At 33.0% G+C, this 24,108-nt stretch overlaps 2 protein-coding genes across 2 annotated transcripts; both read left to right on the top strand.

The window, feature by feature from the left end:
* Positions 1-36: 36 nt before the first annotated feature.
* On the top strand, positions 37-8,675 carry LOC130802136 (serine carboxypeptidase-like 40). Its single transcript, XM_057666041.1, has 8 exons — positions 37-606; positions 1,930-2,037; positions 2,208-2,485; positions 3,739-3,999; positions 4,738-4,853; positions 5,477-5,569; positions 7,383-7,488; positions 8,448-8,675. Exons 1-8 carry the CDS (start codon positions 219-221, stop codon positions 8,610-8,612), a joined length of 1,515 nt encoding a protein of 504 aa, XP_057522024.1. The 5' UTR covers positions 37-218; the 3' UTR covers positions 8,613-8,675.
* An 8,182-nt stretch (positions 8,676-16,857) lies between these two features.
* Positions 16,858-23,876, top strand: LOC130802137 (uncharacterized). Its single transcript, XM_057666043.1, has 3 exons — positions 16,858-17,034; positions 17,121-17,173; positions 23,476-23,876. The coding sequence occupies exons 1-3, from the start codon at positions 16,944-16,946 to the stop codon at positions 23,599-23,601; spliced, it is 270 nt and encodes an 89-aa protein (XP_057522026.1). The 5' UTR covers positions 16,858-16,943; the 3' UTR covers positions 23,602-23,876.
* Positions 23,877-24,108: the final 232 nt, after the last annotated feature.

Genomic DNA, 24,108 nt, shown 5'->3' with positions numbered 1-24,108 from the left:
ATCATAGACAAGTGCTACCCAAAGTTATATACTAACTTGTAGGCTTAAGAGGTACACACAAAACATTGGCCTCTCTCTAGTTGTCAAAATAAAAAAATAATAAAAATAAATCACACTTATACCCTTTAAATTATCATCGCATAAATGTGATTCCCATCCTAGCTCACTCCAAATCGAACTCTCCCATCTTCTCCTCTATAACTTAAAAAAAAAAAATAATGGAAAAATTAAGCATTCTTGTAATTTCAATATTAGTTGCATTACCATTCACACATTCAATAACACAAAATGTGCATCTTTCCAAACTATACAAAGCCAAATACCATGAAAATAATAAAATTGACAAGAACTCATATGAAACAATGCTTGATGTTGATCATGGCAAAAGGATAAATAAACATCATCATCATCATCATCATGATAATCATAGGGAGATGAAGGAGAGAGATAGAATAGAGAAGTTACCTGGGCAACCAGCAGTGAACTTCACACAGTATGGTGGATATGTTACAGTTGATCACAAAAATGGAAGAGCTTTTTATTATTACTTTGTGGAAGCTCATACCAACAAAAATTCTTTGCCACTTCTTCTTTGGCTTAATGGAGGTACTTATTATTATTATTATTATTATTATTATTATTATTATTATTGTTGTTGTTGTTAATTAATTACTGTTATTTTTAACAATTCTTTGGTTTTTCTTACAATATAATGTTGAGATTTTTCATATCTTAGAAGGGTAATAAGTAGATTTAAGGTGAACTTTATGACATTATTAGAATTTTGAGTTTAATATTTGGTAATAAATAAAAATAAGTTTAGAAATCAATTATTTCACGCTTGGATTACATAAGTGTCATTAAATTACTTATCCCGGCCAGTTTTCTTTTTATGGTTTGGTTATAAATTTTCTACTCATAATACATTGCATATTATTGAAATTTTTGAGGCTTGTTAGTTGTTACAAAGTTGAATTAAATTTTGTCTCATTTCAAGCATATAGGTTTTGGGTTGATTCTCGTACTAAATAAATTATTTGTTAACAAAAATTATTGAATATGTTGAATTATGATTGTAGGTTAGCAGATATATATTTGTAAATTTTGAGTTTGGTTATTACTAATAGATTATGAAAAAAAAAAAAAAGAAATCTTTTTGGATCCTGCGAAGAGCTGAATTAAGAGTGGGCTCTGTTTTGCTTCTTTATAGAAGTTTATTTTTATCCATATATCATTAAATTGTTTAGCAATGTATTATAACCAAAGAAGGTATTATATACTCCATCCTATTCGCCCAACGTGTTCCATTTAACTTTTTATTATTATTGAGGTGGTCAAAGGGACCACATGTGAAAGAAAAAAATATAATGTTTTAAAATTTTTATAGAGATAAAGTGAGATTAGTAGGTTTAAAGGAGTGAAAAAGCTAAGTTTAGTAAGAGTAAATTAGTAAAGATAACATACCCAAAATAAAAATGAGACGTTTAAGATAACTTGATCAAATAAGGAAATGAGACACTCAGGATGAATAATATATAATTAATAAAATTTGAGAAATTATTAAGTAATCTGAAATGAGCATAGATTGCGGAACAAAGAAAGGCTCGATTCTTGGAAAAATGATAAATGTGGATTAGTGCAAATGTATGTGTTATTAAATTATATGATGTTTGTAGCATATGTACCCCCCATTTGTCCCCTATTTCCTATGTTCTTTTTAATTAACAGAAATCGCCAGTTGCTGCTGCAGACGACATGTTTGGATGTCATTGTTTGTACTCTCTTGTTTCCCACTCCTTCGTTTAACATTATTTACCAATAAAATACTTCAGATCGTATCCTATCTTTGTAAATTGTCAATGTAGGATTCACTGCTTATTAGTTTGCATTGATTGAATAAGTGATGAATTTGTATTGGTACGTATGTAGGTCCTGGTTGTTCATCTTTGGCTTATGGAGGTATGGAAGAATTAGGTCCATTTCGAGTTAAAAGTGACGGCAAAACATTATATACCAACAAATATGCTTGGAATCACGGTATCATCTTCATATCTTACTTAAATGAAATCACATATATAATTAATTAATATCGCTTACATATTTATTTCTGTTTTAAAAGCGTTTACATTTTGGGATCCCATCGTAAACTATATTATAAATATAATAATAATTATTGATTGAATTATATATTATATATGTGTACGTAGTTGCAAATGTTTTGATGTTGGAGTCTCCAGCTGGAGTAGGGTTTTCATACTCAAATACAACATCAGATTATGATAGCAACGGAGATATGAAAACAGCGGAGGATAATTATGTATTTTTATTGAATTGGTTTGAGAGATTTAGTGAGTATAAAGGCAGAGGGTTTTACATTGCTGGAGAAAGTTATGCTGGACATTATGTACCTCAGCTTGCTCATGCCATTCTTCACCACAACATCAATGCTACTCCTAATTCCATCATCAACCTCAAAGGCATTATCGTAAGTTTCATTCTCTTTTGTATACTACATTCTACTCCCTCCAATTCACCACTAATGTCCCATTTATCTTATTTGATCCTTAATATCTCTAATTGTGCATTATTAAAAATTATGGAAAGTTGATATGAATAATCCTTGCATTAAGACGAATCAAACAAGATCCCATATAACTATATTTTAACTTATAGATTAATAATAAAATACAAATTAAGAGTAAGAGATAAATTGTTAGAGTATATAACATATCTTGGGGCCTCAACCATTAACTTAAGCTTTTGGTTGAGTTGGTTCCTTGACATGGTATCAGAAGCCAACGTGAGAGGTCACGGGTTCGAATCTCAACCACCCCTCATTTAAAGTGGAATATTCAGCGCCTATGGGCATCCACACTTCTAGCCCAATGGGGTCTCGTGTGAGGGGGCGTGTTAGAGTATATAACATATCTTGGGACCTCAACCATTAGCTTAAGCTTTTGGTTGAGTTGGTAGTTCCTTGATATAAATAGTGTCCAAAAAGCAAATAAGATGTTAATGTTGACTTGGTGAGAGTACTAAATAATCTAATAGTACATCAAATCAATTTCATCCATCCTTTAAACTTAGTTTTCTTTGCTCACTTAAATCAACAAATTAACACTTACCCATGTTTCGCCATTGAATTATGATCGAGTATATATAAGACAATAACTTTTTTGGAGCATTTCTAGTCATATATATATAATTTGATGTATAGGAATAATGTTGCCTAATAAAAACAGAACATTAAAAGACTGTATATGAACGTACCCCAATAATTGATAATTTGGGCTTTTAAATGCTATAATTTAAACCTATAAACTGGCATACATGTGAATTGTTTTGTATGCATTATTTAATTTCCTACTTATTCATAGCTGCTTAAAATTTAAATATGATATAAGATAGTTAAGGATTTGCCTTGTATTTGTTACACTATATCAAAAATTACTCTAACTTCGCAATATATAAAAATAACAAATAAAAATAGTACTTGTATTTAGAACTTAAAAGCATAATTTATTGAAGTATGATTTAATTTATGGTAATTAAATAATTAGAATTCTTAATAAATAACAGTGATTTTATTTGTAAATTACCAAAAAATAAAATAAATAAATAAATAAAATATAAAAAATAAAATAAAATTTTTCTCATGCTACGTAAACGCCGAATGATTTACTGAGTTAACAAATAACCATTCTTTAACTAAACAAACTCATTAAATAAAAATTGCAGATTGGAAATGCAGTGATAAATGATGAGACAGATTTAAAGGGGATGTATGATTTTTTCTGGAGTCATGCAATAATATCAGACCAAGTCAAAAATGATATTTTTGGGAATTGCAATTTCAGTCCAAGTGCAGCCACACAGAGTGACAAATGCCATGCAGCCGCCAATCAAGTTGAAGAGGATATCCAATACTTGGATGTTTACAATATTTATGCTCCTGTTTGTCTCTCCTCTAATCTTACTGTCAGGCCTAAAAAACTCACTGTAAGTCACTTTAACATGCACCAGTATCTCTTACTCCATCCTATTCACTTTAGGAGTCTCATTTAACTTTTCACGAATTTTAAGAAGAGTCAAAAGTGGAACCCTAAGGGTAGGAAAGAGAGTGGTATTATGAGTTTTTAATGTAAGGAACGAAAATTAGTATGAGTAATGGAGGGTATATGAAAATAGGATAAAGCTACTAAGGGCATAAAAGTCAAAAACCCATACAAAAAATAAAAATGGGACAATTAAGGTGACTTGACCATAAAAAGAAATGAGACACATAAGCTGAATAGGAGGGATTATTAATTAAGACTACTCTCTTCTCTTTTGTTTTTTCGACTTTGCTACGTAGTATAAATCAAAGTAAGGACGATTAAATATTTCATAGTATATTTAAAAGCATTTTAATTATTAACTTAAGTTTTTGATTAAATTATTTCCTTAGCATGACATCAAAAGTTTTCAAGTGGAATCATTAATGCCAAATAGGGGTATGCTTATGTAGCATCGATACTTCTATTTCAAAGACACGCACTCATATAAAAAGGCGCAATAAAATATGAAGTATAATAATAATAATGATAAAATATGAGGGCCTCAAATATATTAGTTTCTTTAAAGTCATAACGTTGCCTATAAGTAAATAATTATTAGAGAGAAAAAAGTTATTTAATTTGTTGTTGAAGAATTGTTGATGAAGCTAGCTAACTAGTATATTTTTGTTGTTGAGTGCAGCATGCTTTGGATCCATGTAGTGATCATTATGTGACTGCTTACATGAACTCTCCTGATGTCCAAAAAGCTCTTCATGCCAATGTCACCAAACTCTTTTATGATTGGCAACCTTGTAGGTATGATTATCAATTTCATTCTTTTTCCTTAGAGCATACAAAGCCACATACTATAATATACATAACTAATTTGAATATAATGGACTTTAATGGAATTTTAACCGACTTAATTTGTTCACATGTACATGAAAAATAATAGTTCATATGGTGCTCCATTCTTAGTTTTAACAACCATGTCTTGCTTTGCACCTTATGCGCACTTTAAGCTCAGGCTTGGATGAAAAACGCCTCAGCTAGGTGAGATAAAGACCATTACAAGAGGTGTACCGCCTTGGTGCACCTCAATGCTTTTCGCTTCTTGTATGTCTGGTGCGACTTCTCACTGAATGGAATATTAATTACTTAAGTTTGTTTGTTTGAAAATTAATTACTTGAATATATATGAAGTTTAAGAAATCGTCGTTTTCGTAAAATACTAGAGCAAGTTTAAGAAATTGCCGCTTCCATAAAATACTAGGGCAAAAAAACAAATGAAGAATAAAAAACATATAATATTATCGATTTTGAAAGTAACATAAAGTGTAAATTTTGCACTAATTCGTAAGCTTATCGATGAATATTAAAGCCTTAATCTAATCATGCATATTTGTTAAAAGTGTAAATTTATGAGTTTTATTTTGCAGTGCGGTAATCACCAAGTGGTCAGACAGCCCATCAACAGTGATACCTCTTCTCAAAGAGCTCATGGGTAAGGGCCTTCGAGTATGGATTTTTAGGTAAATACTTTTCTCATCATTATACTTATCTAATAACCATCATTCTTTTTTGTTATAATTATACAACTACATATTTTTTTATGACTTTTTATCATTGTGCCAATAAAGCTAAATATGGCTCTCACATGGATAAGGTCTTCCTAATGATTGTTTTATAAGTCAAGAAATTATTACCTACATATACAAAGCAAAAGCTTAGTATATCATAATCTTTAAAATTGTCGGTAAGAATTCAAAAAATGAGTTTTTAACACTTACACAACTTGCTAAGCTTAATATGTAGTTGCTTGTAGGTAAAAGAGCAAGTAAAATTTAATTAAAATCAAAGATGATAACGAGCTGAACTAATTACTTGAATTGTAATTATAATTCCGAGTTGTTTGTTCAACTAGCTAACTAGCTAGATTCGTTAAAATATTGAGTTGATCCGAGTGGACCCAAAACCTCCCACCTCAAAGATATTGAACATGTTGTAAGTAGCAATGGGCAATGGCCATAATAGTCCTTACAGCAGAAGTCAACTTTGGTACTGTTTTCTTTTTAAATGGGACCAAAACCTCAAAATGTTTAAACTTTCATGTTCTTTACCATGGTGATCGATCAGTGAGTAGGACGCACTTTGAATAATATTATAATTTTAAAGTAATTTACTATATATTTCCAATTTTAGATCACAATCAACCTACATATTCTAATATGCCCCCTCAGCTTTTACACGATAATTTTTTGGGCTTAAAGTGTAGATGCACCACAAGCTCTCCTCGTATTTATCATGAAACATTATTCATTTGATTTTGAGAATAATTGATATTTAAACTCGTGGCCTTTTAGTCATGTTAGCTCTGATACCAAGTTAAAAAGTCAACTCAACAAAAAACTTAAGTTAATAGTTAATACCCTATGATATGTTATCTACTTTAATATGTGTATTTGATCACTCACTTTAATATATTTGGATTTTTAATGGAATTAGAAGTACTTTTTATTATGTGGTAAAGGTTGGAGAATACTTTATAGAAAAATTAGAAAGCGAATTGATTCAATGTGTAGGCCGTGATGAGGATCGAACATCTATTGCGACAGTGTGAAAAAAGTCTTAAACTATTAGATCTAATCATAATTCTCTCTGAGATCAAATTTAATTACATGTTTATGTTTTTGATTGGATATTTAGTAGAAAATTATTCATGCATGATTTGGAGACAACGACTTCCAATATAATGCATCACACATCACACATGACACATACAATATAATCATGAGCAATCATATATTCAACTTGCTTTAAATGAAAACACATTCACAAAAGCAAAAAATAGAATTGACCGTTGATCATGGAATAAAATTAATTGATAACGTTCATTTATTGTGATATGAATAGTCCATATGATAGTTATAACATTGATCAATTAGTCAATTATCACTATTTTCAGTGTAGTAAGGAGCAAAAATTAAGGGATGGCAGTATATGATTATTGATTGGTGTATTCATAACCATGGACTATTAGTGCCGTTGAAAATACTTCACATATGAGGAAGATTTCATATTGTTAAAATATTGTATTGTGAATTTGTATATAATACTTAATAAGTGATCCTCCTAATACTATATAGTTTTGGGAAAGAGTAAAATTTATTAAGTGTTTTATGCAAGTCAACGCTTATTACTCGTGGGTTTGTGGGCACTAGCCCACTGGTGTCCATGAGAGTGATCATGTGTGGACCTATAGGATGATCATGTGATGAATAGTCACGGCCTAACATGAGCTTTATGATTTATTTGTAATTAATATATGAATATGATGTGATGCAGTGGGGACACAGATGGTAGAATACCAGTAACTTCAACCAGGGAATCATTGAATATAATGAAGCTTCCAATCAAGACTAAGTGGCATCCTTGGTTCATCAAAGGAGAGGTGAATACTTCTAATTAATGCCTTTCGACTACTATTAACCATTTTTCTTATCAATGATAAAAAGTAATTATTTAAATCATAAGAGTTAAATATTAGCAATAGGAAAAACAATGATTGAAAAAAAAAGCAACGAATTTTCTATCAAATTAAAATCACCATTTAATATTTGTGATGCTAATAAGTAATTATTTCAACTAAGAAGTGGCTTGGATTGAGTACAAATATTTAAGGGGTAAAAAAAGTCAAACTAGTGAAATAAAGGTAAGTAGAGGTGCAAATGAAGTAATTAAAATACTTTTAAAAGATGTAGAATGAGAGTAAACTATAAAACATAAATAAAAAAAAATGATAATTTCCCTCATTTGGAAGAAAGTAATCTCCTATCCTAACTTAGGGTAAATTTATACCCCAATATGAGTGAAATAATTATTGTTTTATCCATGTTTATTACCTTTTTAGTAATTCTTCCACCTTTTTAACACTCAAAGTCTTTTAATTTTCCATCTAATTAACTTTGTTTCCTTTTTAACTTTTATTCACCCCTAAAATATTTACACTCAATCCAAGCAAGCCATAAGAAAATTAGAAGCAAGGATTGACAATTTAAAGTCACTTTCCTTCATATTAGGAAAAAATTGAACAAATAAAACGCTACTTTTGTTTTTGGTATTAATTATTGGGACGATAGGATTTGCTCTATTAATTTCATGGACTCCTACTTATTACTACTTAGGATGCTTTCTTTTCGCTCTATATAAATGTAAATAAGTAGTTAGGTTAAATTTAGTAAATGACTTAAACTCATTAAAAATATGCTAGATTTAGCAAAACAATAAATATTCATTAAGTAAAAATAAGCCAAGCCAATAACAATTTTAAGAGCGAGATTTTCTTTTTTTTTTTTTTTTAAAATAAAGTAATGTATTGTTGACAAAGTAAAATATTGTGTGGCAAACAAGGTTGGTGGATACACAGAAGAATATGAAGGGAACTTAACATTTGCAACAGTACGAGGAGCAGGCCATCAAGTTCCCAGCTTTCAACCTATTCGAGCCCTTTCTTTGATCTCTCACTTCCTTGCTGGCACCCCTTTGCCTAATACTTCTAGAGCTAAAGTTTTTTGATTTCTTACTTCATTTTTTTTTTTTAGATTTTAATTATTAAGAAATTGTTTTTCTCCCAGTTAATCTAAACTATAGTTGGGAGGAAATTTCGGGTGATGATTTCCGCACATACAAATTTGATATTCGTTCTCCTCAAAGCGAGTTTCCAAGAAGGTGATTTGGAATTGTACAACGAAGGAACTTTAGTGCGGAAATCACATGCCGATAAATGGATTTTTCTTTTTTTTTTTTTTTTTTTTTTTTTTTTTTTTTTGAAAATTGTTATGGTAAATGAAAGTTCAAAGATGTACAGTTTTTATTCAAGCTGATTCATTTTTCATGAATTTGGAGTTTGCTTACTGTCTTATTATATGAGAAATACATCTAAATTTCTTTCAGTATCTCAAGTCGCTTGCAACAAATATAATCCAAGAATGAGAACAATGTGAAAGTCTGATTCATTCAGACAACGGATCGGAGATCAACAAAATAAACGAGTTTTAAGTGAGGCGAATGGCTCCAAACTCTATTTCTTTTGATGACCCAAACTCTGAACATAGCTTCATGAGCATAAAATGTTGGATATAATGATGATGAACTAGCAAGTCTGCCACGGTTATATTATGTCTCACGTCCCATTGAGTTTGCAACAGTTGTTAAAAAGCTCGTACGTAATTTTGACGGTTTTTGCAAAATCAAGGAGATGGAAGAAGTAATTCCTAGACGTATGAATACCAATATACCATCCTAGTTACATAAAGTAGTGTGAAACTGATGTGTCAAAACAATCAACAATAATGCGGTCATTAATCATAAAAATATGTGTTGAGTCAGCATAAAATGTACCAGAACAGTGTTCCAACAAAAACCCCTTAATTATATAGCGATTTAGCAAGCCTTTAAGAGACGACAGTCAAGAGTTACTTTATACAGTCAAGTAGATACAATATCTTGAAAACTAGCCCGGTTGAGGTCAAATAAGTTATATCATGATAATTAACTATGTTATTCAGTTCTTACAACGAAAAGACAACAATGTACGTTATTGAGTATTAGATTACATCGCACAAGTTCATAGCCAAAGGAGGGAAAGAATTTTAAGAACATTTCAGGTTTAAAAACAGGTAAAACATTAGAATCTACCACATTGAACCTAACATGTCATACTGTATACGACTACATGGCCACCATCACGATGTTAGAAATTTGAGGAGTAGGGATGTGGTGGGGTTTTAGTGAAATTGTAATTGATGAATTTGTATTATGGAGTTAATAATGATGCAATGAATTTTTTGTAATGCTTAAGTGGTTACATGCAAGTATATGCTCCTATTTATAGTAGGTTATGTTGGTGACATTAGCTAGCATATTCTTCTAGTTAGGTAGTCTATTCTAGAAGAATTATTAATCTAGATTTTTCCTAAGATAATATATATCCTAAATGTTTCTAGCTTAGATATTTTACATAGAAATTTTGTATACATATTTTTTCTAGTTATCTTAAGAATTTTCTAGATTAATTCTCTAATACTCTCCCTTAATATGAAAATTCTTGAACACTGAGCTGTTTTCTGAACTGGATGAATTTATCTGTTGGTAGTGCCTTGGTGAATATATCTGCGAGCTGCTCTCCCGTCTTGCAGAATTGTAGCTCGATTTCCTGTTTCTCGACCAATTCTCGAATGAAGTGGTGCCGTATCTCGATATGCTTAGTGCGACTATGGAAAACTGGATTCTTCGTCATAGCTATGGCTGACATATTGTCACAATAGATGATAGTTGGATCTTCTGTATCTTGTCGTAGGTCTTGAAGAATTCTCCTTAGCCAGACTGCTTCACATGCTGCGCTCGTAGTTGATATGTATTCTGCTTTTGATGATGACAGTGCCACCGTTGCCTGTTTTTTTGATGACCAGGAGATGGACTTCGATCCTATCTGAAACACGTATCCACTCGTACTTCTTCGATCATCAATGCTTCCAGCCCAGTCGCTGTCTGTGTAGCCCGTGAGCTTGTACTCGATTTCGGACTCGTACATTATTCCATGGCTCTTCGTTCCTTTGATATACCTGAGAATGCTCTTTACTGTTGCAAGATGTGCCTTGCTAGGTTCACTCATGAACCTAGAGACAATGCTGACTGCATGTACTATGTCGGGCCTTGTGTTTGTGAGATAGATGAGAGATCCGACCATGCTACGATAGAGCGATGCGTCTACTTTCTCCTTTCCATCATATTTGGAAAGTTTCTCATTCGTAGCCATTGGTGTCGTCATTGGCTTGCAATCGCTCATGTTGAAATTTTTGAGCATATCTTCAACATATTTCTCCTGTGAGAGAAAAATTCTTCTTGGACTTTGCTTAACTTGCGTGCCAAGGAAGTATTTCATAGCTCCAAGGTCGATCATCTCATATTCCGACATCATTACTTTCTTGAAATCTTCGATCATTTTTGAGTTAGTGTCCATGTAAATGAGATCATCTACATAAAGGCGCAAGATGAGAAAATCATGTGTCTCTTGTGTCTTGATGTGAAGTGATGGCTCACTTGTGCTTTTTGTAAACCCATTTTGAATAAGATAGCCATCAATTGCTATTCCATGCACGAGGAGCCTACTTGAGCCCATAGAGGGCCTTTCGAAGGCGATACGCCTTTTCTTCCTTGCCTGATTACATATCCTTGCTGTTGCTCAACATATACTTCTTCTTTTAACTCGCTATTAAGAAAAGCAGATTTGACATCTAATTGAAAAACTTGTAATTTAAGTTGAGCTGCGAGTGCAAGGACTGACCTGATCGTCTCCATTCGAACAAATGGAGCATATGTCTCGTTGAAATCAACTCCAGGTTGTTGTGAATAGCCTTTTGCAACTAGGCGAGCCTTGTATTTTTGAATGGAGCCATCTTCATTGTATTTGATCTTATAGACCCATTTGAGGCCTATTATTTCTTTGTCTCGAGGCTTGTCAACAAGCTCCCATGTGCGGTTTTTCTCGATCATCTTGATTTCTTCATTCATGGCGTCAATCCGTTCCTCTTCTTGTGCTGCCTCTTGGAAGCCTTGTGGTTCGCTGGCAATGAGAGCCATGATAGCATGATTACACTGATATTTATCTAAGTAGGCTAGAGGACGTCTGGGTCTTTGTGATCGTCGAACTTCTTGTGTTGGACTTGATTCTGGTGTTGGACTTGAGCTTGATGGTGATCTAGGGCTGCTTGGTGGTGATCTTGGGCTTTTTGGTGTTGATCTTAGCCTGCTTGGACCTTCGCCTTGGTCTGGGCTTAGAGGTGGAATGACTGTCACTGGAACTTCTGGATTGCTCTTGTTCCATTGCCATTGTGCTCTTTCATTGAATATGACATCTTTGGAGATGATCAACTCCTTGGATTCGGGCTGATAAAGACGATATCCTTCAAACTCGTCACTGCATCCAATGAAGATACATTTTTCTCCTTTTCTGTCTAGCTTATCCCGATTCTCCTTCGGGACGTGGGCATATGCAATGCACCCGAAAACTTTGAGGTGCTCAACCCTAGGCTTTCTTATGTGCCAAGCTTCATACGGCGTCATGCTTCTTATCACTTTTGTGGGAGACCTATTAAGTATGTAAATAGCTGTGTGGACAGCTTCCGCCCAAAAATGTTTAGGCCGATTTTTTCCTTGCATCATACTCCGAACCATTTCAGCAATTGTCCTGTTTCTCCTTTCTGCAACACCATTTTGTTGTGGTGTGCGTCTGACTGTGAGCTCCGTTTTGATGTCGTGTTGTTTACAGAATTTGTTGAATTCATTACTTGTGAATTCTCCCCCACGTTCGATTCTTAGAACCTTTATTGAATGCCCACTTTATTTTTCTGTGAGGGCTTTAAATTGCATGAAGTGGGATAATGCTTCTGATTTTTTCTCCAAGAAATATACCTACATCATGTGTGAAAAATCATCAACAATCAACAGAAAGTATCTTTTTCCGCCAAGAGACGGATTCCTAATAGGACCCCATATATCAGCATGGACAAGCTCTAGCCCTCCAAGATGAGGTTGGGAATGATGATCTACGCAATTTGCCATGGATACAACCCTCACAAATTTTCTTTACATTATTGATTGGTGGTAGCCCAATTACCATTTCTCTATTTTTTAACAGTTTTAAACTGTCAAAATTTAAATGTCCAAATCTCAAATGCCACAATGTGGATTCATTCACCATTGTACTTAGGGCAGTATTAGACTCTAATTGCATTTTACGTGGAAAAATTTTATTTAGACCCATTTTAGTGGTAGTGATTAATTGCTTCTTTTTCTTATTATATATGTGGCATTGATTATTATCAAATTTTACCATATAGCCTTTTTGGACTACTGACCCACACTTAACAAATTTTGTGCTAGCTCAGGGACGTAAAAGACGTGAGGGATGAATTTAGAGGAGCCATTTTTTGTTTTAACAACAATTGTTCCCTTTCCGAAAACTTTCTGATTACTCCCATCACCAAGAGTTATTTGTGATTTTATATTTTCATCAAGAGTGACAAAGAAATTTTTATTTCCGGTCATGTGGTTGGAACAACCACTATCAATGTACTATCTGTCATTTTGCTCTTCTTGAGCATTTAAACAAGTATAAAATAATTGATCACTAGAGTTATTATTTTTTGTAAAATTGGCCTATTCTTTTTGCCGGACATAACAATCTTTTTCAAAATGAGAGTGTCGTGTACATCTTTTGCATTTGTACCGACTGTCTCTTGTGTTATGGCCATTTTTCTTACACAATGTGCAAAAAGAGTTATTATCTCGGCTCCCTTGGTTTTTATAATTTCCTCTTTCCCGACCACGGTTATTAAAAATTTTTCTTTTTTGGTTGAAAATTATTTTCATGGCCATTTTTATTTTCTCCATTAGAAAATTTTAATTTAGTTTGAAAGGCTTGTTCTACCAACTGCTCATCAAATCTACGCATTCTTTCTTCATGAGCCAATAGAGAGCCCATTAGCTCAGTCATGTTGAGCAATCTTAAAACTTTATTAGACTCTTCTATAGTAGCCACTATGTGATCGAATTTTTTTTGTAAGAGTTCGTAGTATTTTTCGAATTATTTTAACATCGTCAAATGTGTCTCCATTAGATCGAATTTGATTAACAATACTTGAGACTCGATCAACATAGGATTGAATTGATTCATTATCTGTCATTTGTAAGCTATCAAATTGACCCCACAAAGATTGAAGTTTAAAGAATATTACCTTTTCCGAGCCTCTATATTTTGTCTCTAGGATACTCCACGCCTCCTTCGCCGTTGTAGCGGCCATGATCGTAGGTAGTATTGTTTCATCTATCCCACGATAAATTATGGAAAGGGCATAATGATCCCTTCTTATGTTTTGTTTATGTTGGCCTCTCTTTGAGGCATCCCAAGAAGCCTCTTCATTGGCATCTTTGGGTTTCTCATAGCCATCTTCAATAATTTCCCAAATATCTTGGGTGATGAAGATTGATTTCATTTGCATACTCCATTGATCAAATTTCTTCCCCTTAAATATAGGTACTCAATTAACTTGGGGATTAAAAATGTTTGTGTTTGTGTTTGAGTTTGTAGAGGAGGCCATTGTATATACATACATACATATATATATATATATATATATATATATATATATATATATATATATATATATATATATATATATTGTGGAGTTAATATAATGTTGATATGATGGTTAGAAGATAGATGATAAAAAGTGAAGGCTTTGGATTAAATTGGCTCTTGATACCAATTGTTAGAAATTTGAGGAGTAGGTATGCGGTGGGTTTTTAGTGGAATTGTAATTGATGAATTTGTATTATGGAGTCAATAATGATGCAATGGACTTTTTGTAATGCTTAAGTTGTTACATGCAAGTATATGCTCCTATTTATAGTAGGTTATGTTGGTGACATTAGCTAGCATATTCTTCTAGTTAGGTAGTCTATTTTAGAAGAATTATTAGTCTAGACTTTTCCTAAGATATTCTTAACTAGATTTTTTATACAATATTCTAAATATATATCCTAGATGTTTCTAGCTTAGATATTTTACATAGATATTTTGTATACATATTTTTTTCTAGTTATCTTAAGAATTTTCTAGATTAATTCTCTAATACACGAAACACTTGGAAGCAACAAAACTCTCTTCAAGCAACAAGTAGTTTGGAGGTTCTTTATGTACATTTTCTATCTACTGAGTGGTTACACTTATCCCCAGATTTGGAGGTTGATCGACATTAAAAGCCTCTCAATACTGTCAGATGATAAGCTAACAAGTGCAAGGAAAACACAAAAAATGTGTCACGACTCGGGAGATTATGAAAACGGTTCAAGAAACATCGTTCTGAAGTCTAGGCTACAATGTTTATCTCATGTATGTGTGGTAAATGTCCTTACTTGGTAAAACTCAATTATCAATTCCTCATCAGTTGCCATTACTATTCAATGCCATTAATATATATAGTTTTCGATAGCAATACTTGGAATAATGTTAGTATATCGATCATCAAACAAGCCAAAGACATCATTCAGATTTAGATACCTGGGGAACTTCAATTACAATTACACGGCAAGAAGCACTTGGGCACACTGATGCTGCATCACCTTTAGAACACAAGCGACCTTTGCGAGCATGAATTACTGGTTGTTGCTTGTTTTGGAAAAACAAATAAGTCAAATTTTGAGTTGATGGTCTACCCAGTAGGTAATTAAAACAGCGATGACCAACCTGAAGAGCTAATGGACCATGTTTCATTTCACCAGCAAGTATTCCTTTACTGTAACCTCTCCCGAAAACAAGAAGTGATTACAGATGAAATCTTAGCCACGGTACTCTAAACGGCGTAAACCATTAAAGAGAACTTCAAGAATGTAACGTCTTTCTCTGTTAACATTGAAATTTAAGTATGCAAAGATCCCACTCATTATGATTTCTCTCTGATTTGAATTCCCCTTTTTTCCTCGTTTCTTTGCTTTCTTACAGATGAAAAGGTCAGAGATCGGAGTGTTTGACTGATTATTTGTAACAGGGGAGGAGAGAGAAAATGGGAAAGACAACATTGAAACTGACAGAGAGATGAGATGATTGTATCTTTGTGTATGAATTACTACTCCATCCCTTGAACGACTAACAAACACAAAATCACAAATGAGGTTTTTTTAATAAAATGAAAATGGAAAAAGATAATATAAAAAGAATAAAATTAAAAGTCAAAATATATAAATGAAATAGAAATAATGCAAAATTTTATTTAAAACACATTGTTAAACATGATATTATAAAATAAGTTTGATAGTTTCATTTGTACAGTTCATCTTACTGGTTTGTTATTATTATGTCACCTAAGCTTTCTTAATTCATTTTCTTGTCTTCTCTTCCCATATATTAGGGCTGGTACATTTTCATAAGGTGAATAAATATATTTTTTTTTTGCTTTTTTCTTCATTTAGTTTTCAATACCTATTTTAAATTATAACATATATTAAAATAGCAAATAATATTAATATAGGAGGGGTGAGGATTAAGGAGTAAGAAGTTGTCAATTTTGACTAATAAATTTTGGAAATTATATGTTGGATCATTTATGGAATATTGTTATTATGGTCAAAGTGTTGCATGATGTTTTAGAAGGCAGAACGTTCGTAGAAAGGATTTATTTGGGCCAAAATTCGAGCAACCGGGCAACCCAATAATTAATTCACTTCTCAGCCTCACCTTGGAAAATTTGAATAAAATAAGATATTTTAACAATTTAATTTCAAAAATAAGCTTTGTGAAAACTTAATTCCCAAAATAAGCGGCCGTATATTCAAATCTAGTCTTAGAGTAAGTCGTTGTTACTAACAGAGACTTAAAAAAAAAATTTTTTTTTTAAGTTGCTGTTAGTAACAGCGACTTAATGCGGTTTTCAGTTACTTCCTCATTCCAACCTACGAGATTAAGGAGTTGACAAATTAACTTTAAAGTCGTTGTTACTAACAGCGACTTAAGGAGTTGACTGGTCAACTCCCTAAGTCGCTGTTAGTAACAGTGATTTATGGCTTTTATTTATTTATTTATTTATTTATTTATTTTTGTCTTTCGCAGTTAGTAACAGCGATTTACTCTAAAGCTAGATTTAGATGTACAGACGCTTATTTTGAAAATTAAGTTTTCACGAAACTTATTTTTAGAATTAAATTGTTAAAACATCTTATTTTATTCAAATTTTCCCAACCTCGTCTTTTCCGTAACAACAAACCAAAAGTATTTTTACTGGACTGGTACTTCGCAAAACCCTAGGAATTAGAATTCTTGATTAGGGTTTCTGTCGTCAAACACTGGACATGACGCAGAAGGCTAAATTGTTCAAAGGACAACAGAAGAAGAAGAGTATACCTCCTAATCGCCATGGAAAAGCTTCTCAAATTCGCAAAGGTAGCCCCTTGCCGTTGAAACTACTTTCTTCTTCATTTGTTTCTAAACCTCTGGTTTTAATGGTAAAGTATGTTAATGAATTGCAGGAAAGAGGGTAATTAAACCATCTAAAATCTCTAAGGATATGGATGATAATCGGGTATTGTTTTATACTTTACTACGGTTTTATTTTGTTTTTTCTGAAGGTTTAATTTTAATTGAGTCATTATTATACTCGGCGACATTTATTGTAAATCTATATCATACTTCACCATATTATAATCCGCGGATTATTGTTTATTATACTCTGCCATATATATAGTCAATTTATATCATGTTGACCCATTTAAAATATTATTTATATCATATTGATTTATGGAATAATATTATCTAAATTTTTATATTAATGATCAATTTTTGGTCATTTTTGATACATTGGTTCCCTGGTTATGAGATGATTAAACATTTTTGGATGAAGTGACTTTATGACCTTACTCAATGATGATCGAGTTGTAAATTTGTAATAGTTGGACACTTGACCATTAGTTGGAAATTCAGTTGAAGTTTCTGATAATATCCTCATGGGGTTTGATTCCGAAATACCAAATGAAAGTAGATTGGTTTTATGAGTTTATTTACTAGAAACTAAGTGGCGGAGTTGTTTGCATGGGGAGGGAAAAAGCTAAACGTTGAAGTTATAGAAGATTGATCCGAGAGAGGCTTTCTAGTCTCTTGGGCTTTTGGTACCATGATGTGGCTTAGGATTTCTCATCCTTGGAGAAGTTTGGTAGTACAAGTGATGATAGTAGATAGTCAATTGCAAGATGTTTGTAATTTGTAAGACTTTGTTCACGGAAGCCTTAGGATGTGAATTCAAATGACATTCCATTATCTTAATACCAAGCGGCTCTTACATAGGTGGGATGTAAGCAATCTTGCCTGGTTTATGTTGTAAGGCCTTAATTTGTCAATGAGTAATTTATATCTTGGTATAGGAGTTAATGATATTTTATTTTTATTATTAGATGGAGCTAACTTACTCTTGATGATTAACAGACGCTTCAATGGAATTAACAAAAGTCATTGAGAGGGCTTTTTCAAGTTTTGTGTTTAAATATGAGTTTGTTGGAACACCAATTTGTTTCTTTCAAATTACAGGATGATGTCAATGCTGTAATATTAACCATTTCACGATGCCATATTGATTTTTATGGGATTATAATTGGAAATTTGCACCACTTTTGTGGCCATTTTACTGATTTATTATGAGCTATTTCTCTCTTCTACTCTTTGGAGCCTTGAATTACTTTGTTTCATATCAATTAGCTGTCTAATCCTTGAAGCCCCTACTTAGTAATGGATCACATGGTACTTGTAGACCTAGTATTTAGATATGCTCCCTCTGTGTTGTATGGAAGCTTACTTTTAAAGGTTACATACAAGACAAAGGTGATGAAATGGAAAGTTGATATCCAATGGAATAAAGGAATAAAGAGGTTATTTTATTTGGTTTCTAAGGCCCTTTTGAGAATGAATTGTTGTCTTAAACCTAAGCAACTGAATTGATGATGAATGTTTGAACATAGGCCAAAAGTATTTATGAGTTTTATGATGATTTAAGCAAACTAGTTATGATATGAATAGGTATGGTTTTGGGACAATTGGACAAAATTATAAGGAAATAGAAATGTTTGTTTTAAAATATGTTAAAAGGGGTTAAGAAAAAAAAATTAATGTTAGCAATACAGTTACACCGCAAAGGCGCGAACAAACATAGGTAAGCATCAGCGATTTGAAAATGTAAGAGATAGGATAATTTTGCAAACTTTTTGTTACCAATGTTATAGCCATACCACAAGGATAAAACATAGGCCTCTAAGATCACAAGTGGATTGGAAGTTTACTAAGCAAAGTGATCTTTTTTTAGCTAATCCAAAACCTTAAGGCAAGACATTTTTCGAGCAAGTGTTCTTCTCAACAAAAAATGACTTACAACACTACATATACATAGAAGTAAAAGCTCAGTACTTAAGATTAAAATCAGAAGTTGTTATTCCCTTAATTGACGTGTTATGCAAGGAGAAGTTATTAAGGATAACTCCATTCACACATTTTGCATTTGAGGAGCTATGTACATTCCCTTTACAGTTCAACTACTTTTAGAAGGGAATTTGTGCATCTAAAATTTAGAATCTTAGCACGTGAAAATCCTAAGCTAATCTGAGAGGGAAAACCATAAAGGAAGTTATATGAATACTTATGTTAACTACATAGCCGTAACTTCCTCACCATGCAAATTAACTTCTACCCATTTTGTAAATAATTTCTAAACTATCTGAACTTCCCCACATAAGAATATAGCTCATTTTACATCTAAAATTTAAGTTTCTTTTAATGGAGGGAAAAGGATCCCAAAGTTGTAATTTCTTTGAACGTCTGTTTGATGATTCCCTCATAGCTTGTGCTTGATAAGTCCCAATGTTGTTACCTGATTTATACAACTTATACTAATTACTTTAATTCCTACAACTAATAAGCTAAAGTTCTTAAACATTACAACATGCATTAACACACTTAAACAACAACACTCTAACAACATTAACAAGCTATGTAATTGTCTTTGTAAAAATGTAAAAACAACATAATAGAATCATGAAAATCGCAGCTTGCAAAAGCTCAAAGAGATTGTCTTCTTGAAGATGAACTGTTATGAATGGTGTGACTTGAGTGCACATTTGGTGTGTGCATTCATGTAGTGACTCTTGGGATGAAATCCCATAAGTTTGTCATGAATGGGTGTATTAAGTTGAGTCTTGATGATTGTGATTTATGATGGTGATTAAAAGTATGGATTGATGAGGTAATGAAGTATGAGTTATTCATGGGAGTTATGGGACTTAATGAAGAAGTGCAAAGGTTTAACTCTTGATGCTCCTAGGATGCTGTTTTTGACTCTTCATATACTTGGGATGTTTCATTATCATTTATTCATAGTTTTAATGTATTTAATGTTACTTAGTGAGATCTCTCCTATAAATAGAGAGCTCTCATTCACATTGTAATAATTCACAAATACACCCCAAGCCATACACTAGCCTATATCTCTTCTCTATTGTAATTCTCCATATTTGAGAGTTCTTTGAACTCCTTTTGATAATATAAGAGATACTACACACCGGAGGACGTAGCCATACATTGGTGAACCTCATTAAATCTTTGTGTCATTTTATTGCTTTATTTTCTCCTACAAACATCGATATCATTGATAGCGTAATTTGTTTGTCACTAAAACTTCATACACTCGATCTTGGTAATATTGGAGTTTGAAACACATTGTTCGAACTCTAATACATCGTCGTTTTCATGAACTAATCTAGGACTTGGATCTAAAAGTGAGGGTGGGTTGCCAACTTGCCATAGCTAACCTTCCGTTGCGCATAGAGAGAGCTTGCCCTCGAACTTGGAACTTGGATACCATCTAACAACACCTTGGACACTTGTGTGATCATGCGGGAAGTAGGGATGTTACAAAAAACCAACCTGCCGACCCGTCTGGCAGGCCATTTTACTTGACCCGTCTTAATTGATTCAAGTCATGAGCGACAAAATTAATTTAATCGGGTATTCGCTGACTCATGAAATATAAATGTGCAAATTTCTTTAGAAGCTACAGTAGTACTACTACATTGAGAAAGTAGTACATTACAATCAATATTGGTTGTAGAACATTACACACTTTATGGAGTAAGAGATAGAAGTTCCCAGAACCTCCATTTTTTAACTTTTGATTAGTACTATGACATACATAAATGCAATGAATTTGAGGAGTTAGGAGTTAGGACTATGCATGAATATGAATTTGATTTTTGAGATATTGAAAAAAATTGTGTCACATTAAAATTAAAAAAATGTTAGCAAGTAATTCAAAAATATTGTTACAAATGAAACCGTCTGCCCGCTATTCTGACTTGGTTTTTTTGAGACCCTGATAAATTGGGTCGAAACATGGATTGATAAAACAAGTACCGGACTAATGGGGTGCCCGACTTTCTGAATACCCAAAACGTCCGGTACCCGGTTATTAACACCATAGCGCCAAGTCATTTTTTTTTTCCATGTGTCTTTCATGCCATTTCTTGTATTGCACACCTAGGAACAACTTCTTGCTTTGATGAACATTAGAAACAAAGCTAGCCTTCAAAATTGTTTGAGAAGAGGATTTTGGTTTGACTTTTTTTGTTCTGGCTTTGTGTTAGGAGTAAGGGTGATATTGCGGTTTTTGAGTAAAAGAGTATGTGCTTCTAACCCATAATATAGATTTCTCGCATAAAAAAAACAAAAGCCTCTGTAACAAAATGTGACATGCATTTATGGGAATAACATCCCAGTATAGTTCCTCCTTGTAATTCCTAATACTAAAGGCTAAAAACTCTATGAGATACTTGCAAACCTTTTCATTGGTTATGCCATTGTATAATATAAGGGTATGGCTTTGTGGATGATGTGAAGTTGATAGACTCATCTTAGATATTAGGATTTGTGACACCACATTGGCAAAACTACCCCCCATTCATGATCAAAGTACATATTTTGTCTTTGATGATACATTGTTTATAGAATATGTCCTCTTTGTGGACTTTAATTAGGCATCCTTTATCATCTCCAATCCAATGGCTTTTCCATTGGTTAAGCCATTGTATAACATAAGGGTATGGTTGTGTGGATGATGTGAAGTGGATAGATTCATCTTAGATATTAAGATTTGTGACGCCACATAGGCAAAATTACCCCCCAATCATGATCAAAGTACATATTTTGCCTTTGACGGTACATTGTGTATATAATATGGCCTCTTTGTGGACTTGAATTAGGCATCACATATTTTGTCTTTGACGGCACATTGTGTATAGAATATGGCCTCTTTGTGGACTTGAATTAGGCATCCTTTTTCATCTCCAATACATTCTTACCAATTAGGATGAACAATTGAAATTGGTTTTATTTCGATTGTTGCCTCTTAATCTTCCTTTAAACTAGGTTCAAACTCAATCAAAGTAACAAATTATATATTAGGACATTCTAAGGCAATGTGCCCTATTCCTTGGCACCTATAACATCTTCTTCGAGCTCGTGGGTTTGTAGGAAGTGTGTTTGGTGTGGTATTGATTTTAGGCAGTTTTGAAGTGGTTGATTTAGTGATGGATGACAAGGCTTCTTGAGTTTAGGAATTGTATTTGGTGAAAGGGTTTGGGGGTTTTGGTTATTGTTGTTCCACTATTTGAGCCAAGATGATCAATTATTCTAAAGTTGAACAAGGATGCAATTCAACTATTTTTGCAATCCTACTCTCAAGTACTGACTTGAGAAACGCACCAAAGTTTGTGTTTCATCCTTATTTACTCCACATTTCATGGCATAAACTTTGAATTCTCTTGCATATTCTTCCACACTTTTGTTTCCTTGCTCTAAATGGTGCAACATAGAGAAGTTTTCTCGAATGTAGTAGGATGGGAAGAATGTTTCTTTCAAAAGCTTTTTCATTTTTCTCCAAGTGTGCATCATGTCTTTTTCTCCAAATGTGCCCTCTGCCATACTCCACCCCACCATGTTCAAGTGTACTTCCTAAACTTTGAAGCCACAATTATAACCCTCTTCTCCAGAATCTGTTGGTAATTATCGACTCTTTCCGCTACTCTTCGCCACACAAAAAATTTGCATCTAATCTTAGTAGAAATGACCTTGGGTATTTGCAATGTATGGGTTTGTGACACACCCACCTCTGTTCCTTGTTCTTTGGCTGATTCCAAGAGTAATAAAGATCAGTTGGGACTTTACTTAAAGAAAGAAAGAAAGAGAGATAGAATAAAGAGAAACTAAGACACAGTTTCGAGTACTGCAACTCCTGCCTGACTTCTTTTATTATATTTCTTCACACCCAAAATATTTACATACTATGGTATATATAGAAGTCTTAGATAAAGAATCTAACAGACACCGATTACAAAAGTAACCCCTTCTAACTAATCATTTGCCAGCTGTCATATGCCTCTTTTTTTTTAAGTCTTGAGAACCGGCTCCTCATAATTTGTGTAATACAAACTTTGTATGTTTACAATTTCACTATGATGCCTACTTTCATGCCATGTTTGACGATAAATTCTATGTCGAACAAAGGGACTGCCTGTCAATTTTTCCACTAATGTTCTTGCATTCATCTTGTATTAAGAATATTCAGAGGATTTAATCCATTCATTTTAATACTTGGTATTTTTCATTTGAAGTCCATTGTGTAAAGTGTAAACTGTAAAAAGTAGGTGCATTCTGAAATTTCCATGAAAAGAATTATAAAGAGCTTTTAGAATCTAGATGTTGAAGTAAATCTGTAATTTCTTTCATTGGAATTGCCTTTTCTATTACATTTACTCAACTGACATCACGTCTCTTTTGTTTTTGGATAAGTAGGAGGTAAGTAAGTTCATAAACTATTGCAATGAGGTGAAAGCAGCCACAGTAGCTTGCAAGGATGGTGGACACCTGAGCATTGTTAAGACATCTAAAGAATCATCAGGTGGAGCACAGAAAGGTTAGCCATGATAATGATAATGATGCATGAAACAAAATGAGGTCTAATGATCATCATAATCATATGGTATATAAATGAAGTTTTGGAAAAAGATCATACAACTCATGCTTGCTAGTAGCCTTGATTTCACTGGTGTGCCACAAAATCTCCTGCAAGATTCAATGATTCATTATCATTGTCGTTGATAATTTTGAGGTTTCAAACTGTTTCTAAATTTTGCATTGTGTTTCCAAGTCACTTAATCTGATTTTTTTTAATTATCAATATTCATTAGAGTTGATGTTTTTGTTTTTCTTATCTACTTCCTGCTTCCCATGCACACTTGCAATTTTATCATCTACTTACTGGGCTCCAACTTGGGCCTCAACACAAACCGCAAATGTTTAGAAAGATTTGCCATTAGTGCAAACCTAACATCTTTTTCTGTCTTTTTGTGTTCTGCAGCCCCCTCTTGTATGAGGTCATCTCACCTTGAGACGAGTTCATATAAAAGGTCTATTATACTAAAAGTT

The sequence above is a fragment of the Amaranthus tricolor genome, chromosome 16 (assembly GCF_026212465.1).
Source record: "Amaranthus tricolor cultivar Red isolate AtriRed21 chromosome 16, ASM2621246v1, whole genome shotgun sequence".
In the NCBI taxonomy this organism is placed as follows: domain Eukaryota; kingdom Viridiplantae; phylum Streptophyta; class Magnoliopsida; order Caryophyllales; family Amaranthaceae; genus Amaranthus; species Amaranthus tricolor.
This window is presented reverse-complemented; position numbering and strand designations above follow the sequence as displayed.